Here is a 24825-nt window from a genome sequence, read left to right as displayed (position 1 = left end):
CTTGCGAAGTTACTAGTGTGAAGAACCGTGCATCGAGGAGACGGAGTAAAGTTAGGGGCAGAACGGACCATTTACGGGATCGTGGGAGTTTCTACCCACGTTAAGCGATCCTCGTCATCAACCGCCCCTCTTCTCTTGTGCGCCATCGCATGGACAAGGCTCCTATACGCCAGCGTTCTGTGCATTCTATTTCACCAATCTGACATTTACCTGGTTGCTTCGGATTTATACTCAAGTTGCACACCCTACTCGACTACCGGTGGACGCTGGTTGACGTTTCTTACGGGCAAAGTGATATCGTACACCAACCGTCTCAAGCCTGTACCAACATCTCCTCAGCCCTCTCCCACTGTTGTATCGGGTCCTCAATCTCATCTATCGCGATCCTGTTAGCCTCCCCTTTCTCCCAACGCAGCCTCAGCGCTTCCGGACTACGCTCGCTCTCGCAGTCTGGCCCCGCGAGCGGGTCGTCCCCTGGTGCGCAGAAGTTGAACAGCTTCCCGTTGTGGACGCTCGCCTCCGCCAGGCGCTCCGCATATGGCTTGCAGATCTCCTCAAATATCTTGAGCGCGCGCGGGACGTCAGCGGGTGTCGCGATGTGTGGATGCGCGAGCAGCCGACCGAGCAGCCAGGCGTCGTCAATCGCTTGGCCGGCGCCGGCGCCGAGGTGCGGAGTAGTTGCGTGGGCCTATGCGCAAGCATGGGTGTCAGGGATATGCATAGTGAGTGAAATAAATGAAATGAAGATCTACCGCATCACCGAGAATCACGACGTGCCCGCGCGTCCAGAAGGGAAGCGGGCCCACGACGTGGACTGCCCACCTACTCGGCTTCTCGCACAGTTCGACTAGGGACCGCGCGAGCGGCTCGAAGTGCGAGAACTTGTCGAGCACGTCTTCTTTCGATGTGTCCCCGACCCACCGCTCGCCTGGATAGGGTGTGTCCTCCAGTTCGGGGTCGAACGTGTTGGCAACTAGGTTCAGGACTGCGCCGCCTTTGATCCCGTATACGACAACGGCCCTACGTTTACCGGCCATCTAGAAATGTGTGGAACTCAGATCAGGAGTTGTGCTCACAAAAGTCAGAGGTGACGCACCATGCACATGGCAGTTTTGGCCGGATGATCAGGGTAGCGCGCAAGCACTTTTTCCATGGGTATAAGTTCTCGATTCATCGAGAATCCAGACCACCTTGCGTCGGTGTACTTGGAAAGTTGCGAGACATCAAACAGAGGCGGCTCGACCTTTGCCGCCGTCTCGAACATGGTGCGCCTCGTGTGCGAGCGCAATCCGTCAGCACCAACAAGCACATCAGCCGTCACGCTTGTTCCGTCTTCGAAGTGCATCGTGATTTCTCCATTGTCAGACTCATTGTAAGTCCTCAGGCGCTTTGAGAGGTGAATCTCGCAATACTCGGGAAGATGAGCCTGGATTACACGGACAAAATCCATGCGATGCATACTAGCTCGTCCGATTCCTGCAGAGATGGCCCTATGGTAAGCTATTTGCATCTTGCTGCTGACGAACATATGGAGCCTCACCTTGATGACTCGAACTCTCGGAGAACCACTCAAACCCACCCTCCTTTATGTCCGAGATACGGCTGACAAAACCCGGAGCTGTCCTCTCCGAGTCCAACGGAAAAGTAACGACGGCAGCAATTTCGTCGTAGATGCCCAACTGCTTGGCGATGTTAAGCGTGCGTTGGCGGAAGGAGATGCCCGCGCCGGCGGTGGCAACGGCATCGTGGGCCTCGTAGATGTCGAGTGCGATGTCTGAGGAGAACTTGCCAATCACCACGGCGAGAAGGAGCCCGCCGATACCTGCGCCGCTGGAAAGACGATTTAGTATTGCAAGATGCCTAACAGTCAAACAAGATAGGCTGATCCTTACCAGATGGCGACGCGAAGTCTTGGTTGAGTACTAGACATGTCTGTGGTAGGTGTGGATTAGTATGTAGATTGGGCTTGGAAGCTTTCGATGTTATTGGTGGTGCTCAAATCAAAGAGGCTCGAGAGTTCCTTTATACCAGCATAGAGCCCATTAATGGCATATGCCAAAGCACGCTGACCATCACAGAATCACCGACGTCCCGTTGTTTCTCTCGATCAATTTCGAGAAGCCGCACTGAGGGCTGGACATACCATACATGTCAATGATAGTTGCTTGTGCGTCATATGGGCTGTGTCATCGACGATGCGGCCCGATGCTTTTAGTGGCTTTCAGTGACGCGTGTGCCCGATTCTTGCGATGTCGGACGGATGCTTACTAGGAGGCACCAACTCCTGTGGGTGTTATGTAGTATCAGCTAGAAGGTGATGTAGCGCATTTATGGTGGCTCTGATGGTCGACGAAGCACGGCGAGATGAGATGAAGGAGGGGCACACATGTCATGCATATTAATGCATACAGTGATACACTGCGATGAGCTCTCGATGAGCTGGCTATAAGTAGGGCCGAAAAAGTTCCGTCCAAAAAGGAGGAGCTAGTTCGAGACTAACACTACGATAAATGTTAGTCGCATCGTAGTATGATCGTTGTTGCCAACGGTTTCGGGACGTCATAGTGTGTGCCTAATCCTAGACCTGTGGCATGGATGTGATGGATACTGGCGCGCTAGCAATGTTAACAGTCAACTAGAGCTAGAGGACTGAGAAAGAAGGTGAGGGGTTCGATTATTGTGCGGCTCTGGTCAGTGAACCAGTGAAGCACGTCAACAAACGAATTCGAAGATGGCCGCGCGCGTCGACGCCTCAGCAACGCTGACTACATGCGACGCGAATAGGCGTGGCGTAACGATACTCTGCAGGCGTTAGCCGAGCGCGCGCTCGATCGACCGCTCCCAGCACGCTTCCAGGGGAACGCGTCGGACTCACGATGGCAGGCAACCAACACGGGCGCCCACGACGTCTTTGGCCCTCTTCTCTCAGCTCTAGAGACTTGCTGAGCATCCCTCACGCATAACAAGGATGAAGGTCGCAGTCGTCGGTTCTGGTGTCTCTGGTCTTGCGGCTACTTGGGTTCGTGCACATCAGTTTATATCCAATCGCCCACTCACCGTTGAGTAGGCTTTGAATGAGCATAGCGACCATGAGGTCCACCTTTACGAGTCTGACTCTCGCACGGGTGGACATGCAAATACGTACCAATTCATGCCTCAGGACGTCAAGTCACCCAAGAAAGTGGACGTCGACACGTACGTACAAACCCATCCCAGTGTTCGATCCGTGACATGCTAACGCGACAAGTGATCCAACAGCGGCTTCGTACGCGTACTTCGTATCTTACCATGCGCATATACTCACCATGTGCATCCAGATCGTTTTCAATCCATCCACATACCCCAATTTCATCAACTTCCTCAACCTCCACCCCGACATCACCATCCTTCCCACCGAGATGACCTTCTCTGTGTCACGAGACAACGGCTTGTTTGAGTGGGCCGGTAATAATCTCTCTACTGTCTTCTGCCAGCCGTATCGCCTTCTTGACCCAAACATGTGGCGGCTCGTGTATGACGTCCTGCGCTTTAACGCTTGTTCGCGGAGGGCTATCACTCGTGGAGCTAGTGGCCAGGAGCTATCTATAGGAGAATACCTCGAGAGAGAAGGATACTCAGATTCGTTTCGCGATAACTACCTTATAGTGGGTGCTTCTTCTCCGTTCGCGTGAGTGAGTGACTGTACTAATCTTCTCGAAGCCCATGACAGCCGCAATATGGAGCACGCCACCGGACAAGTGCTCCCTAGACTTCCCTGCCGACACTTTGGTGTGTTCTATCATGAATTGCACAGAGTATATGCGCTAACACCGATCTAGATCCAATTCCTGAGCAACCACCACCTGCTCCAAGTCACGGGGAAGCCCTCCTGGCTCACGATCGACGGTGGAAGGTACCCTAATTTCCCCTCCTCCCCTTCCCCTTTCTCTGCGTGATAATAAAACACACTTACTTATTAACGCGGCAGCCGCAAGTACGTCGACGCAATCATCAGCAAGCTCCCTCCATCACAGCTGCACATCAACACGCCCGTTGTGGCGCTCAGCACACGCGGGAGCTCCGCTGAACCGGGACCAGTGGAGCTCAGGACTGCAGATGGGCGCACGGAGATATACGACCGCGTTATCCTGGCATGCCACTCGGACACGGCTCTGGCCATCCTCAATGCCGGCGAGGGTGTGACGTCCGAAGAGAAGAAGATCCTGGGCCGCTTCTCGTGGAACCGCAACGAGGTCGTGTTGCATTCCGATCCCAAGGTGCGTAGACAGATACCTGGCATCTCTGAGGCGATTTGCTGCTTTTTTGCGGCTGGATAGATCGATAGGAAGCTAATATGTGCATAGTTCATACCGCGCAGCCGCATTGCGCGGGCGTGCTGGAATTATTTGACCTTCTCTGAGGTGGACGAGAAGGGAATGCGCAAGACGAACGTCGACAAGGTGTCCCTGTGAGTGTTCTTCTTTGCCATCCTGATCCGTGTGTAAGCAGATAGCTCATGCCGTTGCTTCGCAGAACCTGTCAGCACCCCTTCTTTCTTCGCTTCCTCGGGCGCAAGCTTACTCATGAAACCGGCTTTTAGATGATATGAACGAACTGCAGCACATCTCGGAGAAAGATCACGGCCTCATCCTCGTTACACTTAATCCACCGTCGGAGCCCGACCCCGCACGAACGATCACCCGCGTCAAGTACGACCACCCCATCATCGACGCAAAGGTCCGTCCGTCAACGACATCTCTGCCCTTCCCTCCCTTTCTCCTTCTCTCCCCTTTCACAACCTACAACATGAACGCAGCCCTGACTATCTCCGTAGGCCGTCCTCTCCCAAACCGAGATCTCCACCATCCAGAACTCGCGCGGCATCGCCTACGCGGGCGCCTGGCTGCGCTACGGTTTCCACGAGGACGGCTTCCTGTCCGGGCTGCGCGCCGCGACCGAGCACGTCCCCGGCGCGCGCCTCCCGTTCGTGGTCCAGACGCCCGGCCGCAGACCGGACGAAGTGTTCGCTGCGTCCTTGTTCGACCTCTTCGAGGGCACGGGCCTGCGCGTAGTCGTCGGCACGGTGCTCGCGCTGGGGCTGAGGGTGCTGCAGGTGTTTGCGAGACCGTTCTGTTCAAAGATTGCGACCATGTAGAGCGAAATAATTGGATCGATTGCAAGAGGCTACTGTTTAGAGCTGCTAGATGGTATTCTATGGGAACTCAACAACGTGAATGAGATATACAGTGAGACTCGTCCGACGTTATTGCCAGACAAAAAACTATGAGCTAGGCGATACAGGCAGGTACAGCATATGCTACGAAAAGCAGTGACCGTAAACCTGGTAAGGAAAAATTTGAAGCAAATGAACAGATAACTGGATTGGAGGAAGGGGAAAATTGGAGTGGATGAGTATGCGAAATGCAAGAAATGCAAGTAACATGCGACGATGCAAAATGATTGATGGCATAGATGGATAGGGGAAAGCAAACGGTCTTTAAAAGCAAAAATCCTCTTCGACAATATAATTTGCCTCACGGCTTCTGGTCCGGGAGGTCAAAGGTCACCCTCCTGTCCTCGTCTTCTCCTGCCTCGTTCGGTGAGGTAGGCGCCGAGTAATACGACGGCGACGACGGCGACGTGGGAGACTGCTGCGCCTCAAGGAACGATGACTGCCGCGGCGTGCTCGTCCCGCTCCGGGGGTGGTCCATATCCGCAAAGCGCACAGACCGCGTTGGACTCGCCTCGCGCGAGCGGCCGACGAGCGGTGTCGCACCGTCCAGCCGGAGACTCTCGATGCGCCGGTGGCGTGCACTCAAGTTGCGGTGTGAGGAATCGGGCCGCAGGATTGTGGACCGGCCACGGCGGTCGTCGTCTTCTGCGCCTGCGGTCGATGGTCGGGTGCGGGACCCTTCGGCGACGTCTTCGTTGGATGGAGGCGAGACCATAAGGCGGTGCGCGTTGCCCGAAAACGATGGGCCGCCAACTGCGCCGGCGGTCGGCCGACGGCGCATGCGTTTGCCGATTCCGATTCCAATGGGCTTGCTCTTGCCCGAGCGCGATTTCTTGCGCGAAGGAGAGCCGGGTGAGCGGGGTCGAGGCGAGCTGTCGCTCGAAGCGACAGAGCTCGGGCGATCTTTCCCTCTGCCATTGCCACTGGCATCACCGTCGCTCTTGTCCGAGGCCCATCCATCGTCATCGTCTTGGACAACATCCTCACCTGGTACATGCGCATCGGGCATACCAAGCATCTCTGCAGCGCGATGCTCGAGCGCGACAGCGTCCTTCAGGACAGTATTCTCGACGTGTTCAAGCTCCTTGTGCCCATTATTCTGAGCATGTCGGAGGCGATCAAGGTAGGCGCGTGCACTTTGTTTGGCAGCACCCTCCTTAGTGCGGAACGCGTGGCGGACCTCCTCACCAGTTGAACAATACGCATTGCGCACCACTTCGACCTCGACCTACAAAATCATGAGCACCAGTCGCGACCAAGAACAAAAGATAAGACATACCTCTTCTCCGGGTCCACCAGGACGACGTTCGATGATCCTATCCGGACCTTCTTTCCACTCCGCCAATATCTCGTCCCCTTGTGGGAGGTTCTCCTCCTTCATCGCCTCCTCATCTTCCTTCTTCTCCAGCTCCGCCCTCGTCGCCTCACTTCCCTCCTCATTGATCGGTTCCTTCGCAATATCCTCGTTATCCTTGACGGGGCTTGGGGTGCTCGTGCTCGTGCTCGCGCGCTTAGAAGCTCGCTCCTCCCACGATGCCTTCTCATCGACCGACAGGCCCGCGTCTCCCCGTTCGGCTGCACCTACAGCGTCACCGTCGCGGTTGATCACAATATCCTCACCACGGGTAACATGACGAGTCTGTTGAGTCCAATCAGGTCCAGTGGCGTGGCGCGACCAGGTGCGCGAAGAGACAGAGTGGACACGTCGCCCGAGCGAGAAGCTTGGAATCGAGAGACCATGCACAGCAATACTGCAAAGCACCATGAACGCGACGATAGGTTGGATCGTGGCGGCAAGGAACTCCGTCTGATCCGCTGGTGGGTCAGAAGGTCGGGGTAGCATCATCGCAGCAAGTGTCGAGATGTACACGGCGCCTGAATAGAGCTTATTAGTCAATGTGAGATGAGCATACACATATGGAACGTACCAATTCCCATGGGTCCAAAATGCCCACTAAACACGGCTTCGCGGAACGTCTTAATGTCCGGTATGAACTTGTACATAGCAATTATGATTGGCAACCTCTTGAGAAGGAGAACCAAAATGCCGATCACAATGAGCCGCCAGACGCTGAGAGTGAGCGTCTCATTCGTAAAGTCGTTAAAGGGCATCCATGCACCGACGTATACAAACGCGGCAACGTTAAACAGCAAATCAATGACGGAACTGAACACGGATTCCTCGGTCTGTCGGTTGAAGAAACCGTCCCATGCGAACGCGGTGCCGCACGAAAACGCCGCAAGAAGGTCGTCGGAGCCAAGCATCGTCATGATCCCAATCGTGAGCATAGCCAGAGACAGGTACTGGGCGACGTATGATTGACGATCGATGAGGTCATTGCGTTCGCAGAACTTCATGAGATGCCTGAAGGCAAAGCCCAGAACTGCACCAAACACCACAGCGAAGACGATCTCGTCTAACAAACATCAGTGCATGCGCTTGGCGGAAGTGGAAAGTAGTACGTACAAAGCCACAAGGTCAGAAACCAGTCTTCAACCGCACGCCCAGTAGAGGTGTCGATTATGAGATATATCGCAATGTACAAGAACGGATAGGCAGCGCCGTCATTGCATCCGCTCTCTGCTGCCAATAAGTATCTGATATGTGCAGGGACGTGTTTATCAGCATACTTCCCGCCGACGACGGCAGCAGCGAGAATAGGATCTGTGGGCGTAAGGCATGCCGCTACTGCCAAGCTCGACAGAAAATTGAGGCCGGGTATCAATGCATATATCAAGCCGGCCGAGACGAACCACCCCTTTATGCAGAATCGGCATGGTCAGTCACGCGATTCAGGTACGAGATTGCAAGTACTCACGTAGGTCATGACTGGTCCCAGGAGGAAGAATAGACTCTTCCAGTGTTTCTTCATGTAGGCCTTGGGCAACTCGACGCCGATGGCGAACACACCAATAGCAAGAACGACACGAGTAACCTCGAGCGTGATCTGATTGGTAGTCTCCGGATTGTTACCGCCCCATCCTCGGGGGTCAAATATTCCAGCACCATAAGGGCCTATGCCAAGAAGCGTTAGTCGGGAAAGTCCGACCGTTGAGCTCCACAAATATCACAGGAAGCTCACCGATTATCACCCCAAAAAGAAACGCCCAACAGGCCTCGCCAATGTACAACTAGCAGACACAAGACGATGATGAGCAGAGGAAGGGAGAACAGGGATGTGTTGGTGCTCACCTTCTCCCTTATGAATAGGGAGAACATGCCAAACTGAGCATTCGGACGTCAGGCCGGAGTTCCGGTGCCGCGAGTGAGCGAATAAACGTACGATGACGACGAAGCCTCCCAGACAGGCATAGGCAATGTGTGGAATAGTAATATCGAGCTAGAAGTCGGTGAGGGATGGTCAGTTCGGTTCCGAACTGGAAAGCTCCAGGCCAAGAACTTACTGGTCGAAACAGCATGGTGTCATATGATTGCTCCTGGATCGTCTAAAGTGGCTCTTGAGATGCGTAAAGCGGTCGTCAAAGTAGTGGAGTACGTGAAACGAGCGCCTGCAAAAAGGGCAGTAAGGAAACTGCAAGGTAGAGGAGAAGCAGAAAGGAGGAAGAGGTGGGGAACAACGACAGGGCTTGACCATGTCGCGGCAATGTAATCCAAGCCAGGCACCGTAGAAACGGTAAGCATATTTGCTTATGTCAGCGACAAAGGCAGTGCTTATCTCCCTAACTTACCCTAACCTCCTACTGTAAGCCCTCGTCCTTGTCAACGTCCCACCGTGTTGGACTCGCTGTATGCACGACTGAACCTTGCAGCTGTGCAGGACAAGACGTGTACAAACGTTCGCCACAAAACCCGCAGGTCTTCTGCTTTATGGGAGACCCGCCGTGACGGGGTGTGTGGTCCCCGCGGCACATCTAGATCTCAGGATTCAGACAGCCCGTCGGTGATGCCGAGATGACATGACCTACCGTAAGTTGAACGCGGGCCCACGAAAGCCCACGACCTCTCCGTTTCCCTGGCTCCTCTTTCCTTCCTCTTCACACCGTATAACTTAGTCGCACGTGCAGAGCTCGCGACGCTGCCCAGACTGCTGCCCTACACGGTCATCAATGTGCACAGATACTCAGTTTGAAGAGAGCGCCGACACACCTTTGGGTATTTTGGGCAGACAAAATGATCGGTTAGAAGCCGTCTTGGCTCACCCCGCGTCCCCGGATATCGCTCCGGACCCATAGCCGCCCGCCGCTCTATGTTCGCAACCTTAACTCAACCTGAACGGTACCCATGGAACCACAGTGAGTATTTATGCCTTTCGCAAAGGTGAGCATCACAGCACACAGGATTCGATATTATGACTTACTGCCTAAGTTAAAGTCGGCGCCCGCGAGTTCCGACGTTGATACTGCAATACATGCGCCATGACTAGACGTCCGGTGGGCACTTCATATCATACGTTATATGCGTTATTGACGCCTCATGTTACAACGCCGTTGCCCAGCACTTCCCGATAAGCAGGTGACCTGCGCTGGTTTTCTCATGTGCCTGGGCTGAATCTGCAACGAGCAAAGCCACAGTGTCTCGATCGAATCCCTACCACATCATATGCCGTCTCCGGCGCAGGCAGAACATGCCAGGCATACCATGAGGCGAGCATGTGAAGGTACGATGTATGCAAAGCTGGCTAAAGGATACATATATGTCCTAGCGCCATGATATCTATGCGGTTTTAGTGCTGCTGAGTCCGGTGTCTGAACTTCAGCGTCCTCTCTGTGATCAGCCGGTAAAACATGCGTCCACACATCCTTGTTCTCTAAGGCTACTTTGATTGGGAAGAGGACGACGGCCATCAACCATTATTGCCAAAGCATATCTGACAAACTCGCGTCCAGAGCGTACGAGCTTGTCGGACCAAGGGCATTTTGCAATCTGCAGAATGAAAACACCACGGACCGTTTGCCGGGCAACAGGGTGTTGCTAAGTGGGGAAGTATGGGCGTCCTCGACACCAATCTATATGTCTGCCACCATCTTTGGTGCCTGGTCTGAAACTTTGACTTGTTTAGCTTGTCCGAAGCGGTCGGGCGTCCGACACTGGTCAATGGTCTTTCATCAACGTTCCATTTGAGAAAAGGTTTTGGGCTAGATGTATGTCTATCAATCAGACCTCCACCAGGCCGGCGGTGAGTTTCTAATCTAATCGTTGCAACGTCCCCCTTCTCCAATATCAATTACCCACTTTCACTTAAACCATTCACGGACATCTGAGGTCCTGCCGTTTTCTCAACACTGCGTATGTCGCGACTTCGCTCGCTTCTCAGTTCACACTATCCAACGACCGTTCTGAGCCATATCGTGGGGATGGGTATGCGTTCATGCCAGGTTACGTCACCGGACTAGATATTTCTCAGAACTGATCGACTGCGACGAATCTTCAGTGGCCAGAACTTCAAGACGCGATACATTGCTTTTGAGCGGCGTTGTGGAAGGATACATCAAGACATTTAAAAATACACACGACCCACTTTCGACTTCACAATCTCGAACGCAGCCTGTATGTCGGTGCGGGACCGCGATTGAGATAATAGCAACGCTTGACAGCGCGTGAGGCCCACTCACGGGTCGAATTGCAGGTTGTCAGAGCACGATTTGAACTCTTCCAGCGTCTTCGTGAGCTGATCGATTTTCCACTGCACACCTTCCACCACACCCGGGCCGAGCGGGAGGCGCACGAACGGTCGGCCCAGGTTGATGACATCATACATCGCTCTCACGCCCTTTCTGGGGTCCGCGTAAGTCTCTTTCATTTCGTCCGCCGTCCGCGACGTCGACGTCCGCAGCTGCACCGACGGCAGGCTTGGGTTGGTGTATGCGGGGTGGGGTTTAACCCCGCTGTCGTTTGTTGATAGCCCGGTGAGGAACCATCCCGGCTCTATCAAAGCGACCTGTGGTGACCCTGTCAGCAGTGTGATGCTCCTGATCTCGGCGTTCACTCTTACTTTGATGTTCCAGGCGGGATCTAGTTCCATCGCTACTGCTTCACATAGGCCTTCTAGCGCTGCAGAAGGTCAACATCTCAAATAATAAGTGGTGCTGGATGTACAGTACTCACCGAATTTCCTAGTGAATCTCATTGAAGGTTACCCCAAAACATCAAATAAAGTCTATACTCACGCAGCACAGTAATGTCCATCAGCAGGGAGAGATTTGATGCCGCCCAGGCTGGTAATGTGTGCGATCGTTCCCCCAGGCCGGTCACCATTTTCCTCGCGGAAGAAACGCACAGCATGCCGGGTGACACGCTCGGCACCCCAGAAATTGATGTCCATCATCCATCTTGCTTTTGCGTCAGGCACTGCCTCGACCTCGCCCACAAGCCCGACGCCGGCGCTATTGAACATGACGTCAAGCCGTCCAAAGTGCAACTTTGCCGTCGCGAATGCGGCCGCGACCTGATCTGCGTTTGTGATGTCCATGGCCACGGCTTGTATGCGGTCGGCAGGATAAGTGGACACGAGCTGCTCTAGCCCACCCACGACGCGGTCAGCGACAACCGCCTTCTCCCCGGAGTCCAGAACGTGTTCTGCCATCGCTCGTCCGAAGCCGGACGCTGCACCTAAGACTGTTTACGAGCGACGACGCTGATAATCAGTGGCGGTAGATGGATCCGATGGAGTTGGAAGCGTACTGAGCCACACCCTGTCCTTGTTATCAGCCATGATGAGAGAGTGAGGTGAAAGGGGGGTCCTCAGTCCTCGGCCGAAGTTGACTTTTTATGAGTGGACGTAGCGCTCAACGGCAAGGCGCTGCTCCAGAACGGGGACGTTCTATGCTTCCTGTCATACATGGCAGGCTACCTTCATTCCACTATGGTTAAGGATCGGTTCAACGAGCACGGCGAATAGAAACGTCCTGTTGAATGGAAGGGGTGGGCCAGAACGTTCCCAGCGGAGATGGTCAAACCCCTGCTAGACGCGTTCATCTTCTTATCCTTGCCCATTGCAGACCTTTGTTGAGAATAGGGGTCATTGGATGGAAAGGTGGTGCCGAACAGTGCCGAACTGGCGATGACGTAGTGTTGCGAGGTACGAGCGCTACAGCTCGCTGACCTCTCAACGTAACTTTGAAGAACCAAATTTAAGTTGCGATGACCCTTGAATATTAATCGGAAGCTGCTCCAACCGCGGGGATAATGGGCGCAGCTAAGTAGCACAAGATCACAAAATTAGTAGGCTGGGACCATACGCGATGTTACATCTAGCGACGTGTCACCTGAGTGATGTCACAGCTTACATACGGGGCCTCACCTCGCAAATTCCGCCATCAAGGTTCTGTTCGAGACCTAGACTTCATATGCTGACGCTTCAATACTGTAACGAAAAACAGCCGACAAGCAACTGCTAACTGATAAACTCCTCGGACTTCCAGCACCAAGATAGTAAGATTATGGTCAGCACACTGTAAGCATGCGGTAATATCAGCAGCTGCTTATGAGCGCTGCAGCCTAAAGCAGCAGGCTTTCTTAGAAGGTGCATGACGTGACTGATTGGCTCCCGACGAAGCCCTGATGGTACTGATGATGTTTGCATAACCCGGTTTTTGAGTTAGCCGACTTGCCAACATTCGCTCTTCAGCTCGTCAGCGCTTCAGCTCCAAGATGACGAAAACGTGTGGACGTCCGAACGTGTTCCACCGGCGCACTTCACGACTGACCGAGGTCAGGGTTGTGACGCCGGCGGTCGATCGCCCGACGACAGGGCTCACCGTCAGAAAAGTCGAAGCCACATTCCTTGGGCATGTGAACTTGATTGAAGGTGTAAGCAGCACACTAGTTATCGTGACGCGTTTGGAAGTCAATGTCAACGTCGGTCGAATCAGGCACACTGACCACGCGTGACAACTTTGCATCTTTGTTTCCGCCTCTGTCAGAAAGCTTCCAGCGAGATGCCTCCCGGGACGATCACCCAAGCTTTTAACATCGGCGCCTCGATCACCGGGAACATCACCTTTGTCGAGGCTGTAGCCTATTTTCCTCGTTGAGAAATGGATTCGAAACGAGGTAGCGGAGGGTAGCAGTCTCCGAGCATGGCGGATCGGCTCGGATTGGGCAGCCTTCTCTGTCGCTTGGTCGGACGAACAAGCGCTGGTTGTTATTATGACATCTTTCGGGGAAAACGGCACAAAGTGATTCCCCCTGAGAAGAGATGGTAAAGTCCTCTCACGAACAACCATTTGTAGTGCTCGTTGGTTGATTATGCCCCATGAGTAAACCCCGAACATATGGATGATCAAGAGTGTGCTTGCTAGGATGTAAGTCGTTATCGCTGTCCGCGAGGCGTTCCTGTCCCTTTTATCGCGCCAAGCTAGATACTCGGTCCAAGAGGTACTTTGGCATGACTTGGGTATCTTTTCCAACGGTGAGCCTGGCTTCCCGTACTCTTCCTAGACCGTAGTGAAAGTTCTGCGCAGAGAACCGCTTCGTGGATCTCTCTACAGGGACGACCACAAGAGAAAGGTTTAAAGATTACCGAACCCCAGAGAACGAATCCACCAGGACCAATTCGTGCGTGCTTCGTGGGTGGACACTGGGCACATTGATGCACAGCCGGGACTAGCGGGGTCCCGGGACAACCGCGGACAACCAAGGAAAGTAATAGAGCTTAGTTCTTTAGTTATCACTTATCTGACACATCAATGTAGTTACTGACCGTGGACGGAATCAATAATCTCATTAATGAATCGGGACATCGGGATCTCGAAGTCTCGTCCGTAGTGGTCGCTGAACCGCTTCAGGAGTTTACGACATGGCCATCCTGTGGGAGCGCGAGTCGGCATAGTCCTCTTCCTGCCTGGATACAACAGAAATCACCGCTTTTGCCCCGAGGCACAGACCACAGTTAAATAAAGTGAAGCAGTCGATCCGTCAATACCTCGTCCACAGCTTAGCTCTAAGCTTCCTTCTACGATGTCATCCGAGCTATCCTTGACGTTCTCCATCTCTGAACTCCTTCGCTTCTGCGTATCTTTCGGTTCGGCCAACGACCCGTCCAGCCTTCGACTGGACCCAGCACCGACCGACCTCAGCCACCTCGCTTCTCCTGAACTCGATGCCCTGCCCCTAGCAATCAAGATAGAGACCTTAGTGGTCGACGGACAGCGAAGACTTCGCGTCCGTGCGGGACAGAAGGAAGAAGCCATCCCATGCAAACCGTTGCCTACCCCTATGCCCACTCAACCATCGACGCCTCTCCTCGACGCTTGGGCCGCTCCTTCAACGTCGACTCCAACCGCGTACATCCCACCACAGCCTCAGCTCGATAACATGAACTTCCCTACCACACACCACCAAACAGGTACGACTAAGCCATACGCTATCCTACTTCTACGACTGACAGGTCCTCATCAATAGACATATTCTCATGCCCTGACATGTTCTTTGACACGGCTGCCATGTTTTGTGAGCCCTCGGTGCCATATCTATCCGAGTCGACAGCTGCATACGATTATTTATCCGGTACGCAGTCTCCAGATTCACATACACGAGGACCTCCCACTGACGCGACTGAGTTAGAACAACCCAAGATCCATGATTCCCTGATTGACGCCTCGAAACTGTCCAACTATTCCAATGGTGGGACGCATTGCCTTCCTCGCCAATAGTCATTCCGCTGACGTGGCTTCGCAGATTCCCCCTCGAATCACGGACTCGTCGTCCACATTCCAGAACACGATCCCGCGGCCGACTGTGCCTCACCTGTGTGCTCGCCCGCATCCAGCTGTCACAACGGCGAATCGGCGGAGACCCGCAACGAAACAACTGAGCCCGTCGGCCCCAAACGTCGGCCACTCCGTTTCCCCTGTCTGCACGATGGCTGCCCCCGCAAGTTTTCAAGCGAGGTACGCACCGCATCGTCTCCACCAGAGCCATGATGTAACTCATCATTTAATTTATCATCACAGTACACGCTCAATCTTCACATGACGACGCATCAGTATAGAGACAAACCGAAGGTTCGCTATCCCTGCGAAATGGGCTGCTCCGAGACTTTCTCGCGACAGCATGACCGCCTTCGGCATGAGGTTGCCAAGCACGGCAGGATGTGTCAGTGGTTCTGCAGCCGCTGTAGACGCGTCTTCTCCAGGCAGTCTACTCGGGATAAGCACCGCTGCTCTGATGTCGCCGGACCCATGCAAAGTGAATCACCCGTTCAGCAGGCACAATAAAGATATGTTTTCTTTTTCTATTTCACGATTTGTACGCCGCCGTCCGCTTGAAGCGGATACACTGTTCCGCATCATTATATCATCTTTTGGATTAGGACTCTTACACGATTGATTTCACTTGTATCTGTACCATCATACGCACATTAACGTCTCACACCGATAGATAAAACATGATCATAGGGATTATGACGCAGCTTCCGGCTGTTCCGGTTCTATGTAGCGTATTGGCTTATAGGAAGAACTATGTACTAGGTTAATAGAGGGCGAATTTTGGGCGCCATCAACCAGTGTTATCGGCAAAGCTTCCGCCTGTCTAAGGGAGCCAAGATCTGATTCCGTTGCCATACTCTCGGAAGCATGTTGTCAAAATAGCATCCTCGTATGTGCTGTATCCGACCGCCGGGGATAAATATTACCTCAATATGAGGTCACCAGTTGTTACGGCAAAGTAATGTCGACTTTAGACATACATACGAGGCCTACACCGGTGCAGCGCCAAGGCTTCGACATGTCCTATTAACGATGCAGGCCTTCGCGGGCATGGGGCTTGATAGCGATCACATACGACTCCACGCCGGAAATGCTTATCAAAAGTATCGCGGTGCGGAACGTTTTGTAGTCTCGTATAGGACATTTTTGATCAGCGTCAATCAGTAGACATAAGGACAATCTTCGCCGCTCGGTGCCTAGATTCCTGTTTGGCCAGAGATCGAAGCTAGAAGGTTGGTCATCGATCATCCACGCTCGCTTATGAGCCGTTAAACCCATATCATAAACAAACGTACGAACAACTACGAACAATCGGCCTTGCCGGGTTAAAGTTGGCTGTCAGAGAGTTACCCAATCAAGGCGACTGGGGCCTGGGCCTGGCAGGCCTGGGTTACGGTACCAAAGATCTCGTTGGATGGTTACTAAGGATTTGCATCGGCGGCGCGTGTACATACCGGCTGAGTGCGAACGTCGGCCATCCACTGCCAGCCACTGCCTACCCATGCATATGTACAGCTTATTCAAACGTCAGGCGTCACGAACAACGCATCTTGTGAAGAGCGATGGGTGCTTATATCATACGACTTGCCAGCTAACAATCACTATGCCGACTAAAGTTAAGGTATCAACGCTTCTGTGGCCGTGAATCATTTCTTCACGTTTCTTTTCGCTACGCTCTTCTCGCTCCGGACCCGTCCCTTCTTTTGAAAATGAGCAGGTGCGGACTTCTTCATCGTCGACTGTTTTCGCGCACGTTCACGGTCCTTCGCGTGGCTTGCGTCCTTCGCTGAGAGGGCATTCCCGGCCTTCTTCTTCGCCAGCCTGCGTGCGCGTCGATCGGAGTCAGTGGCTTTGACTTTCTTGCGCTCCTCCTTGCTCAAGTGTGCGAGCTTAGAACCGAGATTAGGATCGCCTTTCGGCATCGAATCAGCCTTTGATGGTCTCGTGGGCTTCGACAACTTGTCATCCCCGATCGACATCTTCCCTGCAGGTGCATCGCGGGGTGAGGCCGCGGGGGCGGTCTTGCATCGTTGTACTCTCAACTTGCGTTTTGCGAACTTGAGTCGTGATACGTCCATCGCAAGGATCTCATCCACGCAAACGCGATCCTGAGAAATGACGTCATGAGCGCCGATAGATCCTCGGGAGAGTAAGATGAAAACATACCGCGAACTGAACATACGCGAAGCCTTTGCCAAGTTGGGTTTGGCCGTCGCGAACAATGCGCACTCGGTTAACCCATTGCCCCGCATTGCTGTCAGCAGCCGTCTCGGATGGAGGCGGTCCCCTTTCAGAGCTCACCAGACCTTCAAAGAAGACGCGAAGGTCATCCTCCTTGCTCTCGAAATCAAGGTTCCCGACGAAGATGGTAAGCCTCGGATCACCAGCCCCTGTTGCGTGGGATTTATCTAAAGACGCATCCGATGAGAGCGGAGCAGCAGCGTCCACGCGAATCATGCGTTCCATGAAGATGGTTCCATTGCACTTTTCTACTGCGACGCGCGCAGCCTTGTAAGGTTCGAGAACAGGGGGCAACGGTGGGAGGTTCGAGGGTCGCGAAGAAGCAGGGATAGGATGCGCGAACACGATGTAGGCGTTGACCGAGTCCGCGATGGGATGGAATTGCTGGTTGATGAACGCAATCTTCTTCTTTTGAGCGGGGGTCAGGAATTTTTTCTCATCTGCTTTCTCGTCGTCTTTCCCCGAAGACGTTCGCCATGATGCTGCACGGTCCTTGTCGTGCTGCCGGGCCTTGGTAGGTGTCGGCTTCGCGGAATCATCGGGTAATTTGCTAGTCGGGACCTGAAAAGCAACGGACCGGAACCGCGACGACTCGATCTTAGCGGTAGGCACGAGCGAGAGGATGTGTTTGTGTAGCTGTTTCTGTAAAGGCTGTCGGAAGTTAGGATCGTCCGCTCCGGCCAAAATGGAGTACAATGAAAGTAAGGCACTCACTCGTTTTTGGGCCACGTCCTTGGGTAGGTTCCCTACGAAAATCGTACGCGAGCTCCGTTGTTCGGCCGTCTCCCCCGGTGGCACAAACCTCTCCTTTCGGGAGCGTGCATCTGTTGCGATAGGTTTCGTCTTCTGAAGCGTTTCGTGGACTGGCGGAACGGCATCTTCATCGACACCCTCCGCGCCCGATGCATCCATGCTAGCGTCCCCGAAACCATCGGCGTCGTGATCCTCATCCACATCCATGGCATCCTCGTCCGGCTCTGATTCCGACCCCTCAGATGCATCGTCACTCCCTTTGCCCTGTTTCAGCGATACAGAAGCACTCGAATCGGACTGTGCGCCAGATTCGGATTCTTCCTCAGGAGGAGTTGGTTGCCTCTGAGGCGGGCTCGATGTTCGCTTTTGCTTTTTCGACGTTGATTGGCTGCTAGTTTGCAGTGCACGTTTCTTCTTCATTACGTTGGTAGAGGTAGTAGAGGTACCCTGAGCACCTGTAGGCTATGTCAATTCGGGTGAATTGTTATCAAAATGACACGATGAGGCATCCTTACCTGCGTGACTTTGAAGAGGTCATCGAGTCCTGCGTCGATAGACTTTTTCTTCTTTGATGCTTTCGAACCAAGCAGAAGCGTGGAGAGGCTCATTGCGAGACTTGTAGAGACCAGAAATCAGCTAGCAGTAGGCTGACGGCTCGTCGCGGTCGTTGAGAGATATGAGCCACTCGAGCTCAGAGCGTAACGCGTAAAAGTACTGTGATCGAGGAGGACAACGCCGCGGCTGCCGAAACTGGCAAGGGTTTCATAATGGCACAATGGGCGGGCACTAATAGGGGCGTTTGGCACAGTGGTAGCGCGTATGCTTTGCATTAAAATTGCGAACTTGCATAAGGTCGTGGGCTCGAATCCCACAACGTCCATTTTGTTTTATCTCCGTGTACAAGCGTGCTAAGCCACTGTAAACTCATTGCTTGAGAGACGCTGTGTATATCTTACTAATTAACCCTACCACAAAGAAATCCTGGAGTGCAATCACATTAAAGTGACCTCCGTCAGCTCATGACCTGTTACCAACCACAAGCAGTGGTTGTCACCTCATTAATAAGTATACCATCTAGCTTCACCAGCAACACTACGGAGGGTGAAGATATACTGCTGCTTTTTGTCACCGGACGTCACAAGAGCCTATAACATCTCCCAGTCCTCGAACACGCCCTCGCTGAACCTGAAGAAACTGATGTTACCATGATCGACCGCGGCTACAATCACCGTTTTCTTTCCCGCCTTGAGGGCGGGGAATGGATTTGGCGGTTGGCTCTTCTTCTTTGTCGGCATGTCCGAATGGACAATATGACAGCTCGAAGGAACGAGGCGGTGCCAGAGCTTGCCGAACCAAGAAGTGCCAGCCGCTGATCCGGAGGGCGCCAGACGAGAGTCGCTCGGTGCCACGTCACTCAGCTTCGCTATGTCCGCCGGGGTTGTGGAGGCTTCGTTGTGGCCCTTAGCAGGTCCCGTGTTTCGTTTTCGAGGGCGAGGCGCTCCGTGTTCGGGCAAGCCCGAGAACAGGACCGAGAGTTCATGTATCGTAGGCGCACATGTGGTTCGCGCACTATTTGCCGAGAGCGTGGCGCATCATAGGAACTGTCAGGCTTCAAAGTGTTAAAGGAAGAACGAGCAGAAGCACTCACTTGACGACCGCCATACAGAAGTCTGGCTGTCCGGGTGCAGATTTCCGGAATGGGGTCGAAGGTTTGTAGACGTTATAAAACACATGGTACGGTGACTTTCCACCAGGTGTAGACTTCTCCTTATCGGAGATTTTGGCCTTTTTCGAGTTGAAAGCTGCATACAAAGGCACGCTATGGCCAGCAGGTACAATTCTCAGCGAGCGAAGTATCGAATCTGCGCCGATCCGATACCTATCAGCACATCAACGCATCACTGAGCTTATCAGCTTACTGTATGTCCAGTCATGTTTGAATCTCCATGATCGAGACACAGCGATAGACCACATTGTCTTCTGACGGCTCACTGATTTCCCCCATATAGCCATAATGAAACCTCTGATTTGTGCAATAAAGCGTGTTACCAGCGAGCTAGATTGGCTGCCCTGCTTGGGACACAAAAGCGGCGGTATTGGATAATCCGGTGTCGGCGGAGAAGTGCGAGTCACGACATATCCTAGTCGACGAAGGTACGCGAACACCTGGGAGAGTGGCATGAGCCATATGTCCGGGAAAAAATACAGGACTATCCGGGCCGTGCTGACCTGGTATTTCTCCAGGGACAGATCTTCCCTCCCTACTAACTCAGAGTAAGCTTGCTGTACGGACATAGGCGCGCCGCCTATCTTCGCGTCCAAGTCTCCGCTGTGCAGTTCGGGGATATCCAGCTCGGCAGCGTGTTTCCAGCAGAGCATGGTGCCGCGCTCGATGAGATAAAGCGTCTCTTCTGGGAGTAACTCCAAGCGTTTGTGGAGTTTCGTAGATCCATCGTCGCTAAGCACAGGACGGGGAGCCGAGTGGCCCATGACGGAGAAGTGGACACCACGATTCAGGGTTACCTGCGTGCGCGAGATGTCGGGGTACCAAATACCGTAGCTTATCGACTTGCTAGGCAGAAGTTCAGGCCTAATTCACGCGTCAGAGCGAAGAGGGGACGCGCCTGGACACAGTACGTTCAGCGCGGAGCGTGTCAAACATGGCGTTGCGGGCACGATCGAGGACGTGCATCTGGAGACCAGAGCCGCCGCCTGGGGCTGGCTCGAACTCTTTCTCGCCACGTTTTGGTATGACTGGCCGAGCAGAACGTAAGGTAGATCTAAGGTTGGGTTAATTGACAAATCATAACACAGGTGGCTTTCGTGCTCACTGGAGTTTGGTCCAGTCAAGTCCTCCATCCTCGTCCCCAGATGACAAGTCGTCTACATCGCCCTGACTGTTTTGCTTCTCTGCAAGAGCTGGTTTGAACAGCGCGTCATCCATGGTTCCTTGTTCCTTGGCTGACTGATTTTTAGTGAAGTAAACAAAGGGATTGATGGTGCGGAGGAGTCGAGTCGATGATCGTCACAAAGGGCGGTCATTCACGTGATATGAAAAGTAGATCCCAGGCCCGGAGCCCAAGACCAGCATAAACGATGATGCAACTTGCTTTCCACCACCACCTCTAGCCTCCGCATCTCCATCTACTTCACTCTTCACTACCTGCTGAGCGAGAAAACACTATGGCCGAGTTCAAACCCACAGTTCTGCAGTGTCTCGCCGTGCGTCTGCCTCGTGTTGAGGAAAGTGGTGATAACCTTGCATCTCTAGCTAGGCTGGGGGGATAGCTGGCACTGCCTTTGATTCGGTCTTCTTCCCTCTCGACACGCTCAAGACCCGCCTTCAGTCTTCGCAAGGGTTTAAGCGGTCAGGTGGATTCAGCGGCATTTATCGGGGGATAGGAAGTGTACTTGTTCTAACGGGTGTAACTAGTAAGTTTTGATGTCACCACTTGCGCTTCGAGCTTCGAGTCCAACTTGTTACCTACTGCATAGATGCAGCATTCTTCGCCACCTATGAGGGAATGAAACGGACTCTGCCATTGCAAGGGCATCCTCTCAATCACCTCATGTCCGCCTCAGTTGCGGAAGTGGTATGTGTCCTCTCGAATCTATCTCCTTGTCCGAGAACCGTTTGACGTGTCATCCACAGGTAGGCGCATGCTTTCGCGTCCCATCCGAAGTCGTGAAGACCAGAACCCAGACGTTCGCTTATGGTCCTCTCGCCTCAAATTCTCTTGCGACCGCTCGACTAGTCTGGAAGATCGATGGATGGGGAGGCTTCTACTGTGGTTTTACCGCAACGGTTATCCGAGAAGTGCGTCTTGATGCTAACCATGCCCTCCCGGTTGCTGGCGTGCTCACACTTTTTAAGATACCTTTCACCTCCTTTCAGTTCCCTATGTATGAGTTCTTCAAGTGGCGGCTAGCCCGCTATCTGGGTCGCATCTCCGATGACGACGCAAAGGGGCCCTCAAGTCAGCAGAGACCACCACTTCACGCTTACGAGGCCGCGATGTGTGCTTCTCTCTCGGGGAGTATAGCGGCTGCGCTCACAACCCCCCTTGACGTGGTCAAGACTCGAGTAATGTTAGATCTAAACCTCGAGGTGAGAACAAAATCTTGGAAGGGTTTATCTTCTAATTTCACACATCTGCAATGAAAACCTATAGGACTCCGTGACTCACGCGAGACGACCCAAAATCTCTCTTCTGAGGCGGTTCGTTGGAATTTACAAGGAAGAAGGTTTACGCAAACTGTACTCCGGGACACTCCCCAGAACTGCTTGGGTTGCTTGCGGAGGTGCAATTTTCCTTGGGACCTACGAATGGGTGTTACGGACTCTAAATACCATGAGCCGACCATAAACTGATTGTTCCTATTCGCCCCTAAGATTCTCGTGCCTCACAGACTGCTTATTTTAGAGTTACAGCGCTTGGTACGTACATACTATTACAACTTACAACAAACATAGATGTATAAACAGACCGAACAATGCATACCCTAATGAGTCACAGAGGATGTTTGTGATCAGCAAGCACTAGCCTGGCCGACATCTACTGGAAGGTGCATCATTCAAGTCCACTTTCGTATTTGTGTCCATTCATCACTTAATCTTTCGGCTCCCTTCGGTGCTTACGATAATTCTCCAGGTATTCTTCAGGGTCCTCCAGCGAATGCTCGAACGGGCGCGTAAGCGGTTCAATACCTTCGCCATAGGCAGCAAGCAACTCCAAGCGCCTCTTCGTCGCAGGTCTCGTCGTGTTGACGCTGTACAGCTTGATGCGATGGCAAGATGACGTCACATGGAGATCCCAGCTGTCAGGGAAAGCGGTAAGCAACCTCAGTTCGGGAGATCGAAGAATGGTCTGATGCGTACTTCCAGGCCGATCGCACAAACGTCGGCTCGGTGTTATTGGAGGAGTCCCAGGTACGGACGCAAAACTCGAGCCATCCCTCGGCGTCTACAGGTAAATCGATTTTCCAGAGCCTCCAAGCGTGGAAATGCTAAACGATGCCTTCAGTTACGACGTTTCCAGCATACTGCACCATCCAGCTTACTTTATCTGTCAAATCATTCTCCTCGACAGCATACCAAACGTGGCCACTGCATGTCCGGGTCAATCTCAGCTTCCGGACGTCGACAACTTAATGAACGCTTACCCATCAGGCGAGACTTCAACACGCTCGACCCAGTTTCCTCCACCGCTGTAGCTCCATCCCTCCAGGTGAATTTTCCCGTCATGGACGATCACTGACTTGTCTGACGGCTTGATTATGGCACTCCTACATCCGGATTGAGATCGCTCTCTGAGAAGTCAGAGGAGGTATCACTCACGAGACAGGCATGTTCTGTATGGAGAACCCATTCGAATACTTCACGTTTTGCTTGCCAAGTTGAGACGTGTAGTAAAGGTACTCTTGTCTTTGGACCGGACCCATACTTGGCTCTTTCAACGCATTGATCTTGTACACCCACTTGCAGCTGCGCGCGCCGATGTAGCCGGTGACGACGAGCCGCAGTGGGGCACCGTGGATCTTGGGCAGGGGCTTGCCGTTCATCTCCCACGCAAGCAGCACTTCTTCATTCGCGCGGACTTTGCGCCAGGGGACGGAGACGGCGTAGTTGAAGACGTCTCCTTTCCTAGAAGACATGGATCAGCGGAACATCGAGAGACACGGGTAAGGGACTCGCTTGAAGTAGGTGTCGGCGCCAATGAATTCGAGGTGCTCGCATACCGGGAGAACGCCGCCGCACGCGTGTTTGAGCACTTTCTTCAGTGGCACTCCGCGATAAACTGCTGTGCCTCTGACAAACTTGGTGAGTAAAGGTTTTTGAGCTATTCAAGCAAACTCACATGGCACCTTCACCCCAAGGCGCATTGATTAGTTCGTCACCATCACCTGGGTACTCCCTGATCTGCTCGATGCGACGAGTACCGCTGCACTGAAGCGTGACGGTCACCTCGGCTTGTCTGAACGCTTGATGAGCTTTGACTCCAATCTCAGAAGGTGGCTGACTTACGGGAATTTGGATTCATCCTTGAGGTCTTTCAACGACAATTTCACTGGTTTGTTGACAAGACCGCCGATCTCCAGCTCGAATACGTCGTCTGGAATCGCTGGAATGCCGCCGTGGTTCCTCACGCTTGCAGCCGTGTCAACTTTCTGACACTAGAGTTACGTCATCGTGATGAACGCGACTCACAAATGGTACATGTTATCCGTAACCTTGCCTTGCAAGAGCTGGTCGCGGCGCGTCTCGCCGTTGTAAGGGAAGTCAAGGAGGTGGATAAGGTCGGGTTTCTCCTTCTGGACGATATCCCAGCTGTGATCGACGATGTACTTCAGACCAAGCGCCTCGTGGTATTCCTTCCATCGATGCCCGATCAGGATTGGGTTAGTATCTGGAAGCGGTACGAACTGAAACTCTGAACACCATATGCGATCTCTCGTCAGTCCAGCACTAATCACTAAGGTGAAGATCTAGTGCTGACCTGGGATAGGAGTAAATTTGTTCCGCTTGAGGACCTCACTAGCTATAGCTTTCTTGTCAGGATAGTTCTCCCACTCGACATATCTGCGTGGGTAAATACATTGTCTTTATTGATTGTCTACACACAGGCTTACCCCGACCATCCTTGTTTCTCCTCGGCGAAGAGCTGGTTCAGGGGCACACCGTTGTATTCTGCGATCGAGGGCATGGGAGATGAATGCTCAAGCCGTCAGTGTCTTGTGCGGAGCTTTATATTTCTTTCGGCACCCCTGATTCTTATCTTGCCGTCTGAAGGTCTAGAAACAAAGTCTTAGCCGCTAACGCTCGAGCAATTACCCAGCGAATGTGTGGGACAGGGAGATTGGAGCTGATGATTCGTGCTAAGACTTAGATAGGCTCCCCATCAACGTCATCTGACTGGCGATGATATATTTATGTATACAAGCAACGTGTA

General features: G+C 53.2%; 8 protein-coding genes and 1 non-coding gene across 9 annotated transcripts; 3 read left to right on the top strand and 6 right to left on the bottom strand.

The window, feature by feature from the left end:
* Window positions 1–258: 258 nt before the first annotated feature.
* CONPUDRAFT_104382 (FAD/NAD(P)-binding domain-containing protein) lies at window positions 259–1952 on the bottom strand. The gene is made up of 5 exons (XM_007770385.1): window positions 1893–1952; window positions 1541–1830; window positions 1097–1476; window positions 753–1037; window positions 259–688 (listed from the first exon to the last, which is right to left on the bottom strand). The coding sequence occupies exons 1-5, from the start codon at window positions 1928–1930 to the stop codon at window positions 314–316; spliced, it is 1368 nt and encodes a 455-aa protein (XP_007768575.1). The 5' UTR covers window positions 1931–1952; the 3' UTR covers window positions 259–313.
* A 1016-nt stretch (window positions 1953–2968) lies between these two features.
* On the top strand, window positions 2969–5206 carry CONPUDRAFT_144060 (FAD/NAD(P)-binding domain-containing protein; the record flags this gene model as incomplete). The annotated part of the gene is made up of 11 exons (XM_007770384.1): window positions 2969–3019; window positions 3068–3195; window positions 3259–3265; window positions 3318–3644; window positions 3700–3768; window positions 3819–3892; window positions 3968–4256; window positions 4344–4447; window positions 4513–4517; window positions 4580–4716; window positions 4814–5206. The coding sequence occupies 11 exons, from the start codon at window positions 2969–2971 to the stop codon at window positions 5132–5134; spliced, it is 1512 nt and encodes a 503-aa protein (XP_007768574.1). The 3' UTR covers window positions 5135–5206.
* A 41-nt stretch (window positions 5207–5247) lies between these two features.
* On the bottom strand, window positions 5248–8777 carry CONPUDRAFT_165376 (uncharacterized protein). Its single transcript, XM_007770383.1, has 9 exons — window positions 8618–8777; window positions 8497–8553; window positions 8406–8438; window positions 8296–8344; window positions 8032–8228; window positions 7680–7971; window positions 7141–7629; window positions 6492–7087; window positions 5248–6440 (listed from the first exon to the last, which is right to left on the bottom strand). Exons 1-9 carry the CDS (start codon window positions 8630–8632, stop codon window positions 5514–5516), a joined length of 2655 nt encoding a protein of 884 aa, XP_007768573.1. The 5' UTR covers window positions 8633–8777; the 3' UTR covers window positions 5248–5513.
* A 1830-nt stretch (window positions 8778–10607) lies between these two features.
* On the bottom strand, window positions 10608–11922 carry CONPUDRAFT_82197 (NAD(P)-binding protein). Its single transcript, XM_007770382.1, has 5 exons — window positions 11856–11922; window positions 11342–11789; window positions 11280–11287; window positions 11167–11225; window positions 10608–11112 (listed from the first exon to the last, which is right to left on the bottom strand). The coding sequence occupies exons 1-5, from the start codon at window positions 11884–11886 to the stop codon at window positions 10783–10785; spliced, it is 876 nt and encodes a 291-aa protein (XP_007768572.1). The 5' UTR covers window positions 11887–11922; the 3' UTR covers window positions 10608–10782.
* Window positions 11923–14132: 2210 nt separating this feature from the next.
* CONPUDRAFT_165374 (uncharacterized protein) lies at window positions 14133–15665 on the top strand (the record flags this gene model as incomplete). Its single annotated transcript, XM_007770381.1, has 5 exons — window positions 14133–14520; window positions 14577–14681; window positions 14739–14798; window positions 14853–15064; window positions 15128–15665. The coding sequence occupies 5 exons, from the start codon at window positions 14133–14135 to the stop codon at window positions 15389–15391; spliced, it is 1029 nt and encodes a 342-aa protein (XP_007768571.1). The 3' UTR covers window positions 15392–15665.
* An 862-nt stretch (window positions 15666–16527) lies between these two features.
* CONPUDRAFT_55890 (uncharacterized protein) lies at window positions 16528–18034 on the bottom strand (the record flags this gene model as incomplete). The annotated part of the gene is made up of 3 exons (XM_007770040.1): window positions 16528–16989; window positions 17048–17773; window positions 17837–18034. 3 exons carry the CDS (start codon window positions 18032–18034, stop codon window positions 16528–16530), a joined length of 1386 nt encoding a protein of 461 aa, XP_007768230.1.
* Window positions 18035–18668: 634 nt separating this feature from the next.
* Window positions 18669–18755, top strand: CONPUDRAFT_t58. Its single transcript has one exon. It is a non-coding gene; the product is annotated as a tRNA-Ala (tRNA).
* A 183-nt stretch (window positions 18756–18938) lies between these two features.
* On the bottom strand, window positions 18939–20837 carry CONPUDRAFT_165372 (uncharacterized protein). The gene is made up of 6 exons (XM_007770380.1): window positions 20707–20837; window positions 20500–20655; window positions 20105–20447; window positions 19795–20041; window positions 19524–19737; window positions 18939–19444 (listed from the first exon to the last, which is right to left on the bottom strand). Exons 1-6 carry the CDS (start codon window positions 20817–20819, stop codon window positions 19021–19023), a joined length of 1497 nt encoding a protein of 498 aa, XP_007768570.1. The 5' UTR covers window positions 20820–20837; the 3' UTR covers window positions 18939–19020.
* A 157-nt stretch (window positions 20838–20994) lies between these two features.
* CONPUDRAFT_144054 (molybdopterin binding oxidoreductase) lies at window positions 20995–24698 on the bottom strand. Its single transcript, XM_007770379.1, has 16 exons — window positions 24506–24698; window positions 24373–24455; window positions 24084–24306; window positions 23901–24023; window positions 23734–23850; window positions 23571–23684; window positions 23214–23519; window positions 23039–23161; window positions 22937–22982; window positions 22755–22882; window positions 22048–22693; window positions 21750–21983; window positions 21528–21692; window positions 21371–21468; window positions 21151–21307; window positions 20995–21097 (listed from the first exon to the last, which is right to left on the bottom strand). The coding sequence occupies exons 1-11, from the start codon at window positions 24577–24579 to the stop codon at window positions 22486–22488; spliced, it is 1545 nt and encodes a 514-aa protein (XP_007768569.1). The 5' UTR covers window positions 24580–24698; the 3' UTR covers window positions 20995–21097; window positions 21151–21307; window positions 21371–21468; window positions 21528–21692; window positions 21750–21983; window positions 22048–22485.
* Window positions 24699–24825: the final 127 nt, after the last annotated feature.

Source organism: Coniophora puteana (assembly GCF_000271625.1).
Source record: "Coniophora puteana RWD-64-598 SS2 unplaced genomic scaffold CONPUscaffold_6, whole genome shotgun sequence".
In the NCBI taxonomy this organism is placed as follows: Eukaryota; Fungi; Basidiomycota; class Agaricomycetes; order Boletales; family Coniophoraceae; genus Coniophora; species Coniophora puteana.
The sequence above is the reverse complement of the archived record's forward strand: the minus strand, read 5'-3'. Positions and strand labels throughout refer to the sequence as shown.

Excerpts from the sequence above, each read along its gene's own strand:
- CONPUDRAFT_165372 (XM_007770380.1), bottom strand. The coding sequence starts at position 20,819 with ATGGATGACGCGCTGTTCAAACCAGCTCTTGCAGAGAAGCAAAACAGT. Across the intron at positions 20,656-20,706 it reads CTTGACTGGACCAAACTCCA|ATCTACCTTACGTTCTGCTC; the intron begins GTGAGCACGAAA and ends ACCCAACCTTAG. Across the intron at positions 20,448-20,499 it reads GCTGAACGTACTGTGTCCAG|CAAGTCGATAAGCTACGGTA; the intron begins GCGCGTCCCCTC and ends ACTTCTGCCTAG.
- CONPUDRAFT_144054 (XM_007770379.1), bottom strand. The coding sequence starts at position 24,579 with ATGCCCTCGATCGCAGAATACAACGGTGTGCCCCTGAACCAGCTCTTC. Across the intron at positions 24,456-24,505 it reads GAGAAACAAGGATGGTCGGG|ATATGTCGAGTGGGAGAACT; the intron begins GTAAGCCTGTGT and ends TTACCCACGCAG. Across the intron at positions 22,983-23,038 it reads GTTGAAGTCTCGCCTGATGG|TGGCCACGTTTGGTATGCTG; the intron begins GTAAGCGTTCAT and ends CCGGACATGCAG.
- CONPUDRAFT_165376 (XM_007770383.1), bottom strand. Across the intron at positions 7,972-8,031 it reads TGGGACCAGTCATGACCTAC|GGGTGGTTCGTCTCGGCCGG; the intron begins GTGAGTACTTGC and ends TTCTGCATAAAG. Across the intron at positions 7,630-7,679 it reads GTTTCTGACCTTGTGGCTTT|ACGAGATCGTCTTCGCTGTG; the intron begins GTACGTACTACT and ends GATGTTTGTTAG.
- CONPUDRAFT_82197 (XM_007770382.1), bottom strand. The coding sequence starts at position 11,886 with ATGGCTGATAACAAGGACAGGGTGTGGCTCA. Across the intron at positions 11,790-11,855 it reads CAAGGACAGGGTGTGGCTCA|TCTTAGGTGCAGCGTCCGGC; the intron begins GTACGCTTCCAA and ends GCTCGTAAACAG. Across the intron at positions 11,113-11,166 it reads ATCCCGCCTGGAACATCAAA|GTCGCTTTGATAGAGCCGGG; the intron begins GTAAGAGTGAAC and ends GGGTCACCACAG.
- CONPUDRAFT_104382 (XM_007770385.1), bottom strand. The coding sequence starts at position 1,930 with ATGTCTAGTACTCAACCAAGACTTCGCGTCGCCATCTG. Across the intron at positions 1,477-1,540 it reads CGAGAGTTCGAGTCATCAAG|GAATCGGACGAGCTAGTATG; the intron begins GTGAGGCTCCAT and ends CCATCTCTGCAG. Across the intron at positions 1,038-1,096 it reads CCAAAACTGCCATGTGCATG|ATGGCCGGTAAACGTAGGGC; the intron begins GTGCGTCACCTC and ends ACACATTTCTAG.